Consider the following 18,351-nt stretch of genomic DNA (forward strand, 5'->3'; position numbering starts at 1 on the left):
CAGTCGAGCGCTGGATCGAGGGGGCGTTGCACTGGAGACGCGGCCTGATGCGAGGCCGTGTCGAAGCAGCGATCCGGGGCGAGCGGCAATGGTGTATGGCGCGTCTTCGAAAATCGTTTTTTTTAAATGACCGTTGCTTTAATATTTTTTTTTTAAAATCGACCGTTGCTTTTGAACGGCTATTTTGTTTTTCTTTTTTTTCTTTCTTTTTTTTTCTTTTTTCCCTTCTATAAATATCACTCTTCCACAATATCAAATTCACCACTTTCTCAATTACAATTCTCTCTTTAAAATTTTTCCTAACAACAATTCTCTCTTCTACATTTTTAAATGGATCGTGAATTCGATGAATACCTCGGGCAACAAGGCGGTTCGAGGCTTCCAATGATGGGGTTTGCTCCATTTTCACAAGCCTCCAATGTCTTGGCTACGGGAAATCTTCCCACGCCGGCGGCGAACGCCAACGTCCAAGAAGAGCCGGAGGCGGTGAAGCCGAAAGCCAAGGGTACCCGCGCTGCATATTCTAGCGAGGAGTCCGAGCTCGTGGCAATCTTGTGGGCGGAGGCAACCCACAATCCTATTTTGGGGACCTCCCAAAAGTTGCTCCAATATTGGGAAGCAATTGCGGAGAAGTTCAACGCGTTCAATGAGTCGGGAGCGCCGCCGCGAAAGCCGGATTATCTCAAGTCCCACTTCGCCCGTGTCCAAAAGGAGACGAAATTCTTCGAGGGCTTCTACAACACTTGCAAGGAGAATTGGGGGAGTGGTATGAGCGACGATCAAATCTTCCAACAAGCCCAGACGATGTTCGAGGCGAATTTCAAGAAGTAATTCTCCTACGTCAAAGCTTGGAAAGTGCTTCGCGAATGCCAAAGATTCTTGTCGCAAGCCGGGGATGTCCACTCCGCAAAAAAGTCGAAGGGCTCCGATGGTGGAGCAACCACCACTTCTTCGGAGCTGAGTGTCACGACGAGACCCCAAGGCCAAAAAGCGGCAAAGCGAGACAAGGGCAAGGCGAAGAAGGGAGAAGGGTCTTCGGGAAGAGGTTCGACGTTCTCCGACGCCCTCAAGAAGGTGGCCGAAAGCATGAGGGAGCATGCTCTCAAAACGGGGGAAATCGCCGAGGTCAAAAAAATGCAAGCCGAGATGAAACGGGAGGAGATGGATATGAAGCTCTTGAACACGGACACGACGGGTATGACGGAGGCACAATTGGCCTTGCACAACCACCTAGTCCAATAAGTGCTCAAGCGTCGAGGGCTTATTTAAATTAGGAAATTATTGTTATTTTTTATTTTATTATCGTATTTTAATTATGCTTTTAATTTTATTTTAACTATTGTAATGTTTAATTTTATTTTCAATGAAACTGGAAATTTAAAAATAAAAGTGTAGAAATATGAATTTTGTGGAAATGGAGATCTAAGACACCCTTTAAGACACGATGCACTGGAGAGGGGTGTGTCTTAGGTGGGGATCACCATCTAAGACTACCCCGACACACCCCACTGGAGATGCTCTTAGGCATTCCTCGTCTTCATTCTCATGATTCTTACTTATTGTATTATTTTATAAAATGTAAATTATACTTTTTATTTAATAGGTGTTTAATGTTTTGTATTATTATTATTATTATTATTATTATTATTATTATTATTATTATTATTATTATTATTATTATTATTATTATTATTATTATTATTATTATTATTATTATTATTATTATTTTACTTTAAGAAAATCTTAATTTATTTCTTTTTAAACTATAAATCATACTTTATTATTATTATTATTATTATTATTATTATTATTATTATTATTATTATTATTATTATTTTATTATTATTATTTTATTATTTATTAATTAGTTCATAATTTATTTTAATCAAATTATAATTTAATTATTAGAACTATGAATCATACTTTATTAGAAAATCTTAATTTAATTTTTTTTAACTATAAATCATACTTTATGTCGTACATTATTATTATTATTATTATTATTATTATTATTATTATTATTATTATTATTATTATTATTATTATTAACAAATTTTGATTAAATTTTAGAGCTATAAATCACACTTTATTATTATTATTATTATTATTATTATTATTATTATTATGTAAGAAAATTTGAATTTAATTTTAAAATTATAAATCATATAATTAACCTTAATAATGTACTTTGTTGTTACTAAAAAATTAATTAGAGAAATTTATTATAAAGATTAAATTACAATTTAATTTATATATATATATATATAATGATAAATTATATTTAGTTAATGATACAAATTAAGAATTCTAATAATTATTTTTGGTATTAGGATTAATTGTCCACGGAATCATTGTCCTGCGAATAACTATCCTAATTAGGGCTATAAATTCGGGTTGCGGGTATCGGGTATACCCTCACCCGCCCCGATACCCGCAAATTTAAAGAGGAGGGTCGGGTGCGGGTATCAAATCCTCAAAAATCTCGGATAGAGGGTACCCGCATACCCGCAATATAATATTTAAAAATTAAAATTAAATAATTTTATTTAGGAATTTTAGGAATTAACCCCCCAAACCAAGCCCTAGTTCCGTCTCTCTCTTATCTAATCTCTCTGCGGTCCTGCGGCTCCTGCCTGCCTCTCGACTCTCTCCCCCCTCGACTCCGCCGCCGACGCCGCTGCCCCGCGTCGGCCCGTTGCCGCCCACCCTCGCTGCTGCCCCGCGCCCGCCAGTCGCCGCCCACCCTCGCTAGCTGCTGCCCCGCGCCTGCCAGTCGCCGCCCACCCTCGCCAGTCGCCGCTGCCTCGCGCCTGCACGCCGCCGCCCCCTCGGCGTTTTCTTTCGCGGAACTTAGGATTATACGATTAATTTGACTGAATGTTGCTTAATTAGTTTAGTTTAGTTTGGAGTTACTTAATTACTTTGCATAATGTAATGCTTAATTAGTCATGTTCATGCCAATTCCTTCTAGATCGAGTGATAATTTTTTGAATTTATTTTCTCTTTTGGTTTGTTAATTATACTATATATGAAATAGAAAGGATATTTTCAATTTTTTTTGTTAAATGCGGGACAAAATGCCCTCTTGCAGGACAAAATACCCTCCCGCGGGACCAAAAACCCGCAAAATTAGAATTAAAAAAAATTGCGGGACTGTGAGGGTACCCTCATATCCGCAGCGGGTATCCGCTGCGGGTATTCGAGTACCCGCAGCACGCAGGAGGGTGGGGTTTTGGGCGGTTTTTGTCTCGCGGGTACTCGCATTTTGCGGGTAGGGTACCCGCGGGTACCCGAATTTACAGCCCTAATCCTAATTCACATAACTTTCCTAGCAAACAAACATGTAGGGTTTCTAATAAACCATGTATATATTTAGTAGTATATTAAATAATATATTTAATAATATATATATATATATATATAATATATCGGTTCGGTTCGGTTCGGTTCCCGACCGAACCATGGGCGAAGAATCGAAACCGAACTGATACATGGTCGGTTTACAAATATGAAAACGGAATCGAAAATCGACCCAAAAATCTTAAAATCAAACTGAACCGAATCAAAAATGATCGGTTCAGTCGATTTTTTCGATCCGGTTCGGTTTATGTTCAGCCTCGTAATTTTAACCATTCTCAAACCATTCCAATTCGTTGATAAAAATTACCATTTTGCTTTCAATTCTCAAACCATTTTGGCAGCTCTAATCAACTCTTCCATCTCATTACACACTAGGACACCATACTCGTTGATAAAAATTCAGAAGATTCATAGAATAAATGTGACAATAGATAGCAAAAGAATAAATGGAATAAATATTGTACCTTTTCATAAAAAATCGACATCACACACTGACACAATTAAATGCAGGATACAATAAGAGAGGTTGTCAGCGGCAGACGACTGTGATTGCGCCGCAACGGCTGGAGGGTTTGGAAACTGAAGTTATAGGGTTTGGAGTGAATAAGTGATACTCCCTCCGTCCACAAAAGAACTTCCTACTTTTTGGGACGTCCACAAAAGAACTTCCTATTTTTTGGGACGTCCACAAAAGAACTTCTTACTTGTTTTTGAACTATAACACACCACTTATAAATATCTTATTTATCTTTACTATTCACTTTTTCATCACGATCAATACTAATTAGAATACATTTTAACCATTCCTACTGCAATTAACAACATTTTCTCCACTCTCAATACACTCAACAATATTTTTTTAAAAACTCGTGTCACTCCCTACTAGGAAGTTCTTTCGTGGACAGGAGGAATAGTACGGGAAAAAATAATGAAAGATGTAAACACTAAAAACTAAAAAGATAAATTAGACTATTATTAAGATATGCTATGAAGAGAGCTACACGGTAGGAAGACAGGTTTAGAATGACAATGTTATGAAGAGAGCTACGCTGTAGGAAGATAAGCTTAGAAGGAGAAGGCACAAGAACATGATGATTATCATGGGCTAAGAGGAGCCCCAGTGCAAAATGGAAAAAAGATATACTCCCTCCATCCGCCAAAAGTGGACCATTTTTACTATATCGGGCGTCCGCAAAGAGTATACCACTTTCCTTTTATAGAAATGGTCCAACCATCAACTTTAATCTTTTATCCTTACAAACACTCTTTATTTACAAAAAAAACCACCCCAAATTCAATCTCAACCACACATCTCATAAAGTGGTGGGATCCTTTCTCTACTACATCAAAATTATTACCAATTTTATTAAATCTCGTGCCCAGCCAAAGTGGCCCACTTTTGGCGGACGGAGGGGGTAATAATTAACAATAGAATATCGAAAAAAAATAAAATTAGAAGATCTAGCGGGCTTTTTAGCCCCATAGCCTGGTCAGCCCAACGAGCTGATTGGGCAGGCTTCTTGGGCCCGAGTTTTTTGAGCCTCTATTTTATAGAGCCCAACCCAACCATAAATATGGGTCATTCGGGTCGATTCGTTTGGTCGGATCAATTTTACCAGCTCTATTACATACCAACATAAATATGACACTCTCATAAAAAAACATATTCCCTCTTGTCTTCTAATACGCACACAAAGTTAATTTATTACTCCTCTGTCCCATCGAAAGTGATGCATATTTTTTTTTGGGTCGTCCCAACGAAAGTGCTACATTTTCTTTTGTAGAAATAATAAGGATAACTAACTACTTACTAGAGCTTAGTTAACAAAAATACACCATTATTTTTTTTAAGTAATTCAATTAATCACTCTCTCTCTCTCTCCTATCTCCCTCCCTCTCTCTACAAGGTCCCTCTCTCCTATCTTTTCCCCACCACAGTCCGCTGCCGTGACCTCTTTGGCGAGGCCAACGCCGTCAGCCACCGTCATCACCTTCGTCTCTCTGTTCTCTCTCTACCCTTTCTCTCAATCTCTTATCCTCATGCGATAAATGCCAGATGCGTCGTCCTCTTCACCACCACGGTGTTGTTGCAGGTTCAGCGACTAACTCCCTCCGACAATGAATCGATGAGGCTAGGGATTTGGGGGGTGTGAGAAGAGGCGGCACTAGGGTTTTGATTTGGGGTGGGTGGAGAAAATCATATTATTAAAAAAAATTGATCTTAAAATTATCTAAAAATTATTAATTATATATAATTATTTTATCTACTAAATTAGAAAGATACTAAATACACTAAACAACAAATCCTTAAATCTCATACCGAAAAGAAACGTCTCGCTTATGACCGGACGAAGGGAGTAGTATTTTCTTCAAACACAAAATATTTTTTAAAATTTTTCTTTTTCATTCGTCCACAAAAATCTATCTATTTCCTTTTTTTTGACATAATTTCATTAATTATTATCTATAAAAAAATTCATACATTTACACATATTGTCACCAATTAATTCATATAAATCCACTGACTATTACTCCATCCGTTCCATAACAAGTGTCTTAGTTTTTTTTTTGAGTTGTCTCATAACAAGTGTACTAGTTCTAACATAAGAAAGTGGGCTTCACCACCTTTTACCTTTTTATCTTTAATCAACATCACTTTAATTATATTCCTCTCACAAAATAAAAGTGGGCTACACAACTTTTTATTTTTTTACTCTTTAATCATGCTCACCTAAATTCTCGTGTCGAAACAAATTAGGATACTTGTTATGGGACAGAGGGAGTACTACTTTTTCTAACTTGTGAGGTCATTCTTTACTCATCAAATACACAATTAAATTTTCTTGAAACTAATGTCCACTATTTTGAAGATGTTTCATGAATGGAGAGAGTATAATTTTTTGTAGAACTATTGAACCGAAAAAGTATAATTTTTTATGGAACGTATCGAAATGATAAAAATTGTATACTACGATAGAATGGAAGGAATGTCGCACTACATTTTAAAAGTTCATCATAATATATGTTAAGCTGATTATCATAATATAATATTTTTTCTGAATTACAACTCACACACACCTACACCCACACAATCATATATCGGTGGCTCGAATTTTAACTTATTGATTAAAAGAGAAGCGTCTTCTCAACTGAATTGTACTTGTTGTTATTATTATTTTTTTTCTCGGGAAGAAATGCACTTCTTTGTTAATTTATGATAATATTATTAGACGAAACACAGTTACAACGAAACATTTATTACGAGGAATTGGCATCTCTTGCCTTGAATGCCATTATCGATTAAGAGACATTTAACAATTTGGAAAATTTGTGACATCGATGAACTCCTTGATTGTTTTTATAATCTGATACTCCCTCCTTTTCAAAATATATAAGATATTTTAAGCTTTTGTATTAAAATTAAGAAGAATTAATTAACACTAATTTTTAAGAACTTATTGTCTTTTCTAACACCCTAAATTTAATATATCTCTTCATATGTACATATTCCAATAAACTTAAATGAATAATTGATAGTCTATTCATTTTAAAAGAGTATTTTGAAAGGGAAAAAGATAAATAAATTTAATTACTCCCTTCGTCCCCCATAAATATGCATAATTGACCACGACACGAGTTTTAATAAAAAATTATTTGAAGTATTAATAGTGGAAAAAGGGTCCCATCTTGTGAATAAATAGTAGTATAAGTTATAAATGTAAAATTATACTTATGCATGTGATAGTGTTCAAAAATAGAGCATCCATAAATTTGGGGAACTTATATATAAAAAAAAAAAGTATGCATAAATATGGAGGACGGATGAAGTATTATCTTAACGAGGGAGTTGAAAAGTGAAAATTTTAATCTAGGCGAGAGAAAATTAATCTTGGTTGAAGAGAAAATCTTATATCATGAAATAAAATAAAAAATTTAAAACATCTTATATTATGGATGGAAAGGAGGGAGTATAATTTACTTGATTCATATTCGGTTGAGAATCAACATTATTGTAATCAAGATAAAATGTATATATTGTCAATCCAAATAGCAAACGACTTCTAATTGGATTAGTCATATCCATTTCTTTTGAGACTAACAGTGTAACAGAAAATCTTCACATAATATTCAAGTAAAGATGGAGGGTTGGCATAGTAAGTTAATGCACGTCGGCTGCTGAAAATACGAAGTTAAGACACAACCTACCAATTGCCATAGCATGAAAATAGTAGTTCTGATTCGATTGGACATCTGGATCCTCCAAATTTGCATTCTGTTGTAAATGACATTAAACAATATAGTGAATTAAAATACAATTTGAAGACCTAACGGCACAACCTTGTTCACTCCAGGTCCGGCTACTCGTAAGCATCCAAGCACGGATCTTGGCAGAGCTGGCGACATCAAATGCAGTGAAACTACATAATATGTTCAGGAGGAACAAAATGTAGAAACTGGGTTTCGCATCACCTGTAAATTGCCAGAAATCTCCTAAGCTGTGTGAAGATAGCAAGTTAGGTAGTGGTTTCTTGATCTGGATCCCAAGTCTTAGTAAGGGTAGCCAGAAGTGCAAGTTCTCTCCTTCCAAGAAATCATTTTCCTACGATCCCTACCTCTAAAGGATCGACTGACAAGCTCGCCATTTACAGGCTTGCACAAACCAACATCGATAACTGAAGTATACCTCCTCTCAGAAGACATGTTCCCATCATTAAAGAAGAAATCGAATAGCATTGCGAGGCAAAGAACTTGATGACCTAGGACGAAATTTTCTTCATCGAAAGGTATGGTTCTCATGAGGTGAATATTGACCTGAAAATAACATGTGAAAAATAAGCGGATTGCTTATTATGATAAGCAGAATGCAGGCGGCATATTTAGTATTGGGAACACAGTCGTATAGAAACACAAGACAACGCAAATCATTGTTTATACGAGTACTTACTAAAAGTTTATAATAATTACTGACAGCTGCTTTAAGGATCAGCAAAGCTAGATGCTCACCTCTGCCTCCATTGCCGAAAGTTCATTGAAAAACTCGGAACATATTGTTTCAGATTTATTCTTTCCTTGAAAACAATTATACAGACCCAGCTCAAACTGAGGAGGCCTCACAGGATATTCCTTACTAATCTTTATCTGAGAACAAAAGGAGAATTCCACAGTAAGTCGGCAGCAATTAAGTAATGATTAAAAACTTTGATAGATCTCACCTTGGCTTTGAGTATCATGATCCTATCATCATTATCCAACTTCTGGGCTAGCCCAAGAGTATATCCTTTGACCCCATAATCAGCCCAAGCATTGTCTATCACTGCTGGTCCCTCCCACCGTGATACATTATCATACTGCTCCTCTAATTGGACTGGCTCGTCCTCATTTTCAGATTCCAGCATGAGATCAATGTCATCCTCTTGCCTTTTATAGATTGGCGACTTCCCCTTGTTTGTGAGCGGAGACATGAGACTTGCTGAAATCAAACTCAGCCTTCCAGAATGTTCAAATTCAGATCCTCCAGAAGCTGTTGATTTAGCATCATTAACACCAGTAGCAACTGGGACCAAAGACGGGAGCTCTCCATCCTCTTTTATAGTCTCTATATCCTCTCTGGAGACACCTGTTTTAATATGTGCATCAACATTTTTAGAATCCTGACCTTGCTCAGCATCACCAACAGGCACAGATCCAGAACTATTGCCAGCAGAAGTCAGGAATGACCAGCCATGCAATTTGCAGCGAGGTGTGTGTGAGGCCCATGGGACACTCTCACAGGTCAAAGTTGGCCATTTAAGGTTCCCTAGTGAGTCAAGTAATTCCCTGAAAATCAGCCAACATGGTTTAAAATGAAAGCATTGTTCAGGTTTAAAATGAAGCACAGCCCAGAGATAGAGAGAAAAATTACTTGGGTATACAAAACACAAACCAAGCATTTCAATTAAGCAAACTATTCAGGAGCACATCCAAGAAAAGCAACCGCATTTCAGAAAAACAGAACGTCAAAAAAGTAAAAGATTAAGATTCACAAGGACCACTACAATTACGTATTTCTTATAAATTCAAAGTACTCAGTAGTCAGTACAGAGCAGAAGAAGAGGTCTAATTCAACAAGATCTTCAGTATGTCTACAACATCCATTTGTTCCAGGGCAGTGACTCACGCAAGAGCCAGCTGAGCCTTTCTCCGGGCACGGATTCTTTGCACAACAGTCTGCACCCTGTTTTGCTGACGATATACTGACAGACCCGATGAAACAGAAGGATATTTAGTTGTTTCGCGATTTGATTCTTCAGAGACTGAAAGCAGCGGTGATACCTCCGGCAAAAAATCAATGCCAGCCAAATGCTGGGCCCATTTGTACGGCCTTGAAGCTCTCCTTTCATCAAATGAAAGAGAACTACCAACAGAGAGCTTAGCCGACTGCAAAATTTAAAGCCTTTTATTATGATTGAAACAGAGGGTGCATGAAGTTCATCAGTGGCTTATATAATCTGAAAAGCAAACCTGCTGGGGGAGCTCCAAGCCAGTGTCATCTGGAAATAAGTTGCACAGGATATTATTTTCAGGGGGTTCTTCAGAACCCTCCACCCCTACGCATACAACATCCAATTTTATTAAGAACTCAAACTTCAAAGTGATGAGGAGTTTTTCTGTGTCTGAAGCATCATCGTCATTTATGTGAAGGATAACTTTAAGTGGATGATTCTGATATATTCCAGATTGTTCAAGATTCTCCTTGCTAGAAACCTTCTTTGGCCGCTTTCTCCTCCTTTGACCATCATCTTCCTCATCCGGCACATCATCCTCTAATTTGGAGTTCTCTGAATTTGCTGATACAGCTGAAAATAAATAGATCAGATAAGATAGGAAAATAGCAAGTATCAAGGATGTGCTGTTGCAGTGTGCAAACTTAATCGAGAAAAGGCCTGTAAAATATCTGCATGATAGATTACCAGAGTCCTTGTTAGCCAGCTGACGAGCAAACGCCTGTGCGTCCTTTATACTTCCTGTTATCTCCAGTTCAATATTCTCTTCAAAGGCTTCCTTCTGAGCGAGTAGTTGAGAATATATAACATAAAGAGGAGGTGGAAGTAACTCTGCTAACTGGAGCTGTTTTAGCTTCTTGGTGTGCAGAACCCCTAACTGATTCTGCACAGGCAATGATGCTTTTTTGAGGGCCTTAAGATGAGATGGGAGACTTAACAAGAACTTTTTCCTGTTAGCAATTGTTTCTTGGAGAGCTTTCTTTTGTAGTTCCAATTTCTCACGGAGCCTGCATAGCTCTTTACGCTGAAAACAGAAACCAGCAGAGAAATTGATGGAGAGAAAAAAGAGAATAAACAGATAACCATTGAAGTATTGAAAAAATCAAAATCATATTACAATGTCATGATTTTCTAAAATAGTCATGCATTACACTTCCAATCAATAAAAACAATAATGTTTAGTGTGTGGGTATGTTGGTCTTGTGGTAGAGTGGCTAATGCTTGAAGCCAAAAGGTCTCAGATTCAAGTCCACCGTCATGCGATCTTTAAAATTTATATCTCCTCAACCAAAAAAAATGTTTATAACTATCATGAATATTAAGGTTAAGGGAATAAGATCAGCAAGTAACATTGTTTAGTCATCCAATTTAAACCTAAACACATCAGTCTGTCCACTTTCTCTTATCACTAGTTCAGATTTCTAGAATATGTTGATCATTATATATTTATCATGTGTTGATATTCTAGTTTTCCTACCTACCTCTTGCAATTCAACCATAGGCGAGTTGTTTTCTGGCTCTGGCTCAATTTAAAACTAGCAATCTTAATGTAAAATATCTTTAGAAAATCTTGAGCAACTACTGCCACCAGAAACTATCATTAAAATGATCGTATTCTTCATAGAAGATCAGGCAGGTAATGAAAATGAAAGCAACTGCTGAAAACATAATTAATTCATTAGTAAGGCTTGCCTGGCTGAGCTCGTAGTTGAGCCTTTTGAGCATCAAATTATGTGCACTATCAGTTGATAATACAGGGCTTTTAATCTCTTCTGGTGCATCTCTAAAGAATTCTTCTTCAGGAACAAGTTCAATGTCAGGGTACTTGGTCTTGAAGTCTTTGCAGGCCTTTATAGCTTTGACGTAGTGATTTTTCTCATACATCAAGTTGTGAAGCTGCAAGGTTGTCAAGTCTACAGGTGCCTTAGCACGTTCAGATTCCGCTTTAACCCGGTCTTCTTCAAGCAAGATGGACCTATTAGCCTGTTTAAGATCACCCAGAGCTGACGAAGCTTATTGATATGTTACTATTTTGAACATTGAGATGTAATGTTTCCACAAACACACAGGCATTAAGATGTAGTTAGCACATGAGAGCTGTGAGCATCACCAAATTCACACAAGTTCGGATCTAAAATTGTCGTTCACCAAATTCACGCAATTTGCCAATCTCATTCTGTTAATGATAGCATTCTTCAAGCAGTGCTCACTTGATTTAGATGGGCATAAGATGATACCAAAGCGCCTAAATCAGAATAAACCCTAAACGCAATAACTTGAAGCCTCCGACAGCGAAAAATGAAATACGAGAGTAAAACAATATATGAGCAGAAATTTTAGATGAAACAGAAGCAGAATAGAATCCAAACCTGACGTAGAGTAACAAAATTAAGGAGGGTCTGCGTAATAAGTTCTCGGAGCTGGGATTTCGGTTGAGCTTCTTTTTTAACTTCCAGAATTTTGGCGACGATTTCCTCGGTAGAACCCTTGCTCTGCCGCAGCATATCATAGAGGGCCTCCATGTCGACGTTGCGCTCCGGCAGTATTTCGCCGGGCTCCGCCATTGTCACTTCCATCTTTCTCTCACTTCACCGTGTGCGTACGATTATTTTCGCCTGCTCCCTCCCTCAGTCAAAAGGGTTAAAATGTATATCAAAAAAAAAAAGAGCAAATTAAAATATACTGGTATATATAGGGGGATATTGCCGGAAAATACATATAGTTTGCCAATTTTTTCATTTATAACGTGACCTTAAAATTTGACAAGAAAATATACCAATTTTAAATTTAATCTCAATTTTAACATAATTTGAATTTGTGTAAAATAAAAATTCATGTGGCAATTTTAACATAATTTTAAGTCTATGTGGCATATTAATTTTTATTTTATACATATGTCGTATACATACACGTCACTCTCAACTCAGAATTCACCATTTTTCTCAGCCAGAAGCTTCGCGCTTCCCACGAAGATTTACTGTCGCAGCTCCTCCTCCGACGAGGCAGCCGTCTATTACCCATCTCCTTCGACTTCCTCTCTCTCTCTCTTGCTTCCTCTATTTTCCATAGACTCCCTCCACAAACAGCAGCGGCGCAGCTCCTTCCACAAATAGCGGCGGCGGCGCTCCCCCCACAAACAAGAGCAGTCGCCGACCGCCGCCAGACCTCCCTCCCTATCTCTCCTTGCTCGCCTCACTCTCAAACGTTCAGATCGGCAGAGTCCCTCTACTCTACTTCGATTGGGAAACACGACGGTAGTGAGAGCCATCGCTTGAAACCCTAGGCTCAGCCTCCCTCTCCGCGAACTCCGCCTCCATCCCTCCATATCTCTCATTTCCTTGTTTCTCACCGAAAACCCGCCCCTCTCTTGCTCCGATTTTGAACGGCAAAAGAGCCGATGTAAATCGGAGCCTTAAATCCCCAAATCACCACGTACTTCCCATCAAGCCACAAAGTCGTCGCGGTGGTGATGAAGAACTGAGAGCCTTTGATTTTTTTACCATAATTGGCCTGGCTTCGTGTGCTTTAGAGTGAAATTCTCGTCGGCGAACTTGGTTCCATAAATGGATTCTCCACCGGAATTAGTAAAGTATAGCCTTGGACAAGATTATTTTTTTATTCATAACTTGTCAATATATTCATTGTTCTGATAATACTCATAGAAAAAATAGTCGACGGACTTATTTTTTTGGATTGGCCTGATAGTACTCGTAGAAAAAATAGTCAAAGAACAATGCTCCATAAACTCGGCGAATTTAGTTTTTTCTACCATAATTGGTCTGGACAAGATTGTTTTTTTATTTTGAGAATAATCGACGGAAATTGTTGAAACTTCAAGACTCTATTTTCAAGTAGGATTTTATTTCCAAGTAGGATTTTATTTTATACTCCCTCCGTCCCAATAATGAAGACACACTTCATTTGGGCACGGAGATTAAGGAGAGGTAGTTTAAGTAATAAAGTGAGATAGTTTAGGTGTGGCCCACATCATTAGTGTATTTGATTAGTTTAAGTTTAGTGAATTTATTTAATGTTTATGCTGGAATTTAAATTTTTTAACTTCAAAAATTTTGAAAAATCTAATTAATTTAATTAAATTATTTTTTTTGTCCAGAATTTATATTCAATTAACCTCCTCTGTTTCCGACCACGCCCCCGCCGTCCTCCGCCGCACACCCACCACCCCCCTTCCACCACCCTGCCGCCCCCCATGTCCACCCACTGCCACCACAAACCTCTGAGGCGGAACAATAGAATTGGGAGATTCTCCAACCCCGTCTTTGCCGCCGGACTCCGAGTTCTTCGACCATCTCAACAAAACGGAGCTCCAACGAACCACAAAATGAAAATCAAAATCGAACCAAAAAGAGGACCAAAATCAAGAAGGGGGAGGAGAAAGAGGTTTGTGGTGGAAGCCAAATTCAATTGGAAGCCAAAAAGAACTCAAATCTGAAATCTGAAACTGTAACTCTAAAATTGAAATCTGAAACTCAAATTGAACTCAAATCTGAAATCGAAACTCAATTTGAAATCAAAATCGATCTGAAAAATTGAAACTCAAACTGAAATCAAAATCGAAAACAGATCAGCTCGAAAATCTAAAATTGAAAGAAACCTCTCGGATTTTGGATCTGAAATCAATTTTTGGATCTGAAATCAAAATCTCACGCCACGCTACCAGTGGTGAGGGCGCGACGCCGGTGGTGTCTCGTTGCTGCTGTTCTTCCGACGCCGAGAGAGAGAGGGCGAGACAGAGGCGAGACCGGTGGCGCAGAGAGAGAGAGAGAGAGAGTGAGACAGAGGCGAGACAAGGGACACTTGCGGAGGTTCGGTTGATGTTCGCCGGAGTTCTGTGAGGTAAATGAGAGAAGGGGCTAGGGCTCGACAGAGCAGCGACGGTGATGAGAGAGAGAGGGCGCGATGAGGGTGGATACCGCCGGCAGGGCAGCGGCGGCGCCGTGGTCAGAGCGGCGGTTGCAGCGCCAAGAGAGGCGAGAGAGAGAGGATGAGTGAGAATATTCAAGAGAGGGATAAAGGATTTAGGATTTTATTAGACTTTTATATCCTAATTAGTGATAAATTAATTAATGATTGTTAAGTGCTAATTCTTTCCTTATTTGGAAGTGTGTCTTTATTATTGGGACATCCCAATAAGGAAAGTGTGTCTTCAATAATGGGACGGAGGGAGTAGGACTTAATTGCCACATAAGTTTTTATTTCTTAAAAATTCAAATTATGTTAAATTTGAGATTAATTTTTAAATTTATGTATTTTTTTGCAAAATTTTAAGGTCATGTTATAAATGAGAAAATTGGCAAACTATGTGTATTTTCCTACAATAACCCCTATATATAAATACATAAAAATTTGGGCACAATCGGTTGTACCGTACAACCGGATTGACCCGCACCCAAACTCTAACCTGCATCCTGATCTAAATCGTGTAAATGACACTATTCGATTATACAAATGACATTATTTATGATTGACACTGTTCGGTTATATAAATGACAATGCAACATTTTAAAATGTTATAGTGTCATTTTTAATCTTGTAATGCCATTTAAAATATTATAGTGTCATTTACAATCTTATAGTGTCAATTACAAAAAGTGTTATTTATATATAGTGTCAATTATACACAATGTCATATACAATGTTATATTATCATTTATACGCAGTGTTATTTGTATAACAGAATAGTGTCAATTACGGACAATGTCATTTGTATAGCTAAATAGTATCATTTACACGATTTGGGCTAGGATGTAGGTTTGGATCAGGATGCAGGTCAACTCGATTGTACGGTACACCCAGTTGTACCCAATACCACCTCATATAAATATAGGAGATGGTTCCAATGAGGTCCATGTTGAGATCTTAAATTGATTTGTAGGTGTTGATTTAATGTATCATATGACTGATATTTACCTAGAGGACGAATTTTTTTTACCTGAGTACGAAAATATAGGGAATGGTTCTAATAAGATCTATATTGAGATCTTAAATTGATTTGTAGACGTTGATTTAATGTATCATATGACTAATTCCTAGATGACAAATTTTTTTATCCGAGTTTGAATTTTAGTGACTTATTCATTAATCATACATCTCACGAAAAATAGCAATCTCACTAGAACATAATCCTATATATATATATATATATATATATAAGATAATTAAGGAAAAGTTTATGTTGTATTTTGTAAACATATTAGATAGGTATCTTGAATTATCTAGCTATTTGGTAGCATGTATACCTATTCAAACATGGGGTCGAGATTAGAGCAAAGTGCGTGTGAAAACACTATTTCACTTGAAATATGGACTGACGATTACCCCTGGATACAAAATCAAGACATCTGCACTGTTAAAGATTATTGTTTTGGATTACAAATTTGCCCTCAGCTCCAAGTAAAATATCGATTTTTATGGTGGAGAATACATTTTTCATATTTCAGCTCGTTAATGTCTTAATTAAAGAACTCTACTCGTCCTGAAATCTAAACAATGTAAACTTGGTTTTTCTTGTCGATAGCTCTTTCCTGTATATCTCTTAGCTATGTATTACCCCCATTTGAAAATACATATCGTTCGTGAATCTATTACCGAGCAATGTCTAGGGTTTTTCACGTGCTTTAGAAATTATGGTGGATCCTCAAATTAAGTTCCTCTACTTTTTTAACAATGTTATTTAGTCGAAATTAATTGGATTTTTCTTTTTCCGAGACCTAATTTTGAAGATTCGTCACTGCACTATAGGATTTTTGGCGTCTACTTGTGAAACTCATTGGTTGCTTCTTTGACAAACGTAATTCACATTAAAGGGGAAGTACGAGGTATCATCAACTGCTCTAAATATGTGAATGTGTTTCAATTTCTCATTGTGTGATGATATTGTTGTTTTCGCCAATGTGTATATCTCATTTTTGTGATGTGATGATATTTATGTTTTAAGTTGGGCATACATAGAAATTTCATAGCATTTTATTTTTCATGAACAAAGATATTACCGTGTCTATAAATTGTAGGCGTGTTGATATATCTGTTGAAAAATTTAAGGGCATTATAGTTTCACTAAAAAAGTCAATGTTTGTCAAATCAATTTAGCATTTGTATATTAACAAACTTCTGACTTTTCATGCTTTAACTATCTGCTTGTTCACAAAACCTCACCATATAAATTCACATTTGTTAGTTTATTTGACAAGCACAAGTTAGTTTGTGTAGCTTATGTTCGTGATTTGCTTTGAAATTTTTTGGTGAACTGTTGGATATTATAATGTAGATGGAAACATAATTCAATCACTCACTTGGAGAAAAAGGTGCCGATTTTCGGACATAGAAATGCTTCAGTTTATTTATTGATAGATGAGATATTACATCAATATTTGATTCAGATTGTGATAATAATTGATCCCATAGCTAGGATCAGAACAAGAAAAAGAAAATGTAGTGCTTATGTTGAGACATATGGCATGCTTCTTCAGAATCCTAATTAGGTTAAACATTGAATAGAATGTATGAGTTAGTGATACAGATTAATCTACGAATGGATAGCAACACATTTGGTAAACTTTGTCAAATATTGTCTCCTAGGAGGTTGCGTGATGGGAGATACGTTAGCGTAGAATAACAAGTTGCAATGTTTTTATATATTCTAGCCCAATACAAAAAAAAATGTTAGATTTGAATTTTAGAGGTCAAATTAAATTATTTCCCAATATGTCCACATGTGTTTAAAAGATTTTGAAGCTCCATGTAATATTGATGGTTAGTATAGCTTTGTCCATTGAGAACAAAATAAAGTCTCTGGTGAATAAAACGATACGTTCGTCTTCCAATTTTCTTTTTGTGACTATGATAATGAGACACTCTACACCAACTCCTCATGAAATTTTATCATTTTGATTATCATTGGGCTAAGCATGTTTTAGGCATATGAACTTATAAATTTATTTGCATGAAATTGAAACGACAGTTCTGTCAAGGACACAACCCAATAAACAATTCAAAATAATTATACCAACTCGACTAAATCATATAAGTAGTCGACCCCTCTTAGACGCCTGATCAAAGCCATCATGATCATGTTGTGCTATGCCAATTTCATGAGTGAGCTGGTCGATAAATTCCTTTTGGAAAACAAAACTCGACTATCCCATTATTTAATGTTTCATTATATTGTCAATAAATGTTCGATTGTTTAGCCGCACGTAATTGTAAATTAGTTTTAAACCATCGGCCTGTTGAGCTAAGTTTTTCGACCATAATACTAAATATTACTCCCTCCGTCCCCAAAATAAGTTCCTCTTTGGGGACGGCACGAGTTTTAAGGAAAAATGGTAAAGTGTATTGATAGTGGAGAAAAATATGTTATATAATTAGTATTGAGAGTTGTGAAATGGTGAAAAAGTGTTATAATTAGTATTGAGAGTTGTGAAAAAGTGAAAAGTAAGAATAAATAAAGTATTATTAGTGGTGGGTAGTTGTCCAAAAATGGAAAGAAAGAAAGAGGAACTTATTTGGGGGACGTCCCAAAAAGGAAAAATAGGAACTTATTTCAGGGACGGAGGGAGTAGTATTTAATTCAGTTATTTAATTTTATTTTTTATATATTAATATTCTTTAAGAATATCGGTAAATAAAAGGATGAGTATATATATATATATATACATAGGTATATATATATATATATAATATTAATTATATTTGCATATTATTCGCA

At 36.7% G+C, this 18,351-nt stretch overlaps 1 protein-coding gene across 2 annotated transcripts; it reads right to left on the bottom strand.

The window, feature by feature from the left end:
* Positions 1-7,550: 7,550 nt before the first annotated feature.
* Positions 7,551-12,852, bottom strand: LOC130986299 (THO complex subunit 5A). Of its 2 annotated transcripts, none has more exons than XM_057909675.1 (8): positions 11,993-12,851; positions 11,316-11,606; positions 10,311-10,647; positions 9,862-10,196; positions 9,518-9,777; positions 8,574-9,177; positions 8,365-8,499; positions 7,551-8,172 (listed from the first exon to the last, which is right to left on the bottom strand). In XM_057909675.1, the coding sequence occupies exons 1-8, from the start codon at positions 12,197-12,199 to the stop codon at positions 7,909-7,911; spliced, it is 2,433 nt and encodes an 810-aa protein (XP_057765658.1). In that variant the 5' UTR covers positions 12,200-12,851; the 3' UTR covers positions 7,551-7,908. The 2 variants fall into 2 exon arrangements, with proteins under 2 accessions (XP_057765658.1, XP_057765659.1); XM_057909676.1 differs by having other exon boundaries at positions 8,034-8,172; positions 8,306-8,499; positions 11,993-12,852.
* Between the last annotated feature and the right edge of the window lie 5,499 nt (positions 12,853-18,351).

This window comes from Salvia miltiorrhiza, chromosome 5, assembly GCF_028751815.1.
Source record: "Salvia miltiorrhiza cultivar Shanhuang (shh) chromosome 5, IMPLAD_Smil_shh, whole genome shotgun sequence".
Classification (NCBI taxonomy): Eukaryota; Viridiplantae; Streptophyta; class Magnoliopsida; order Lamiales; family Lamiaceae; genus Salvia; species Salvia miltiorrhiza.

Excerpts from the sequence above, each read along its gene's own strand:
- LOC130986299 (XM_057909675.1), bottom strand. The coding sequence starts at position 12,199 with ATGGAAGTGACAATGGCGGAGCCCGGCGAAATACTGCCGGAGCGCAAC. Across the intron at positions 11,607-11,992 it reads ATTTTGTTACTCTACGTCAG|GCTAATAGGTCCATCTTGCT; the intron begins GTTTGGATTCTA and ends GATCTTAAACAG. Across the intron at positions 9,178-9,517 it reads AAGGCTCAGCTGGCTCTTGC|GGAATTACTTGACTCACTAG; the intron begins GTGAGTCACTGC and ends GCTGATTTTCAG.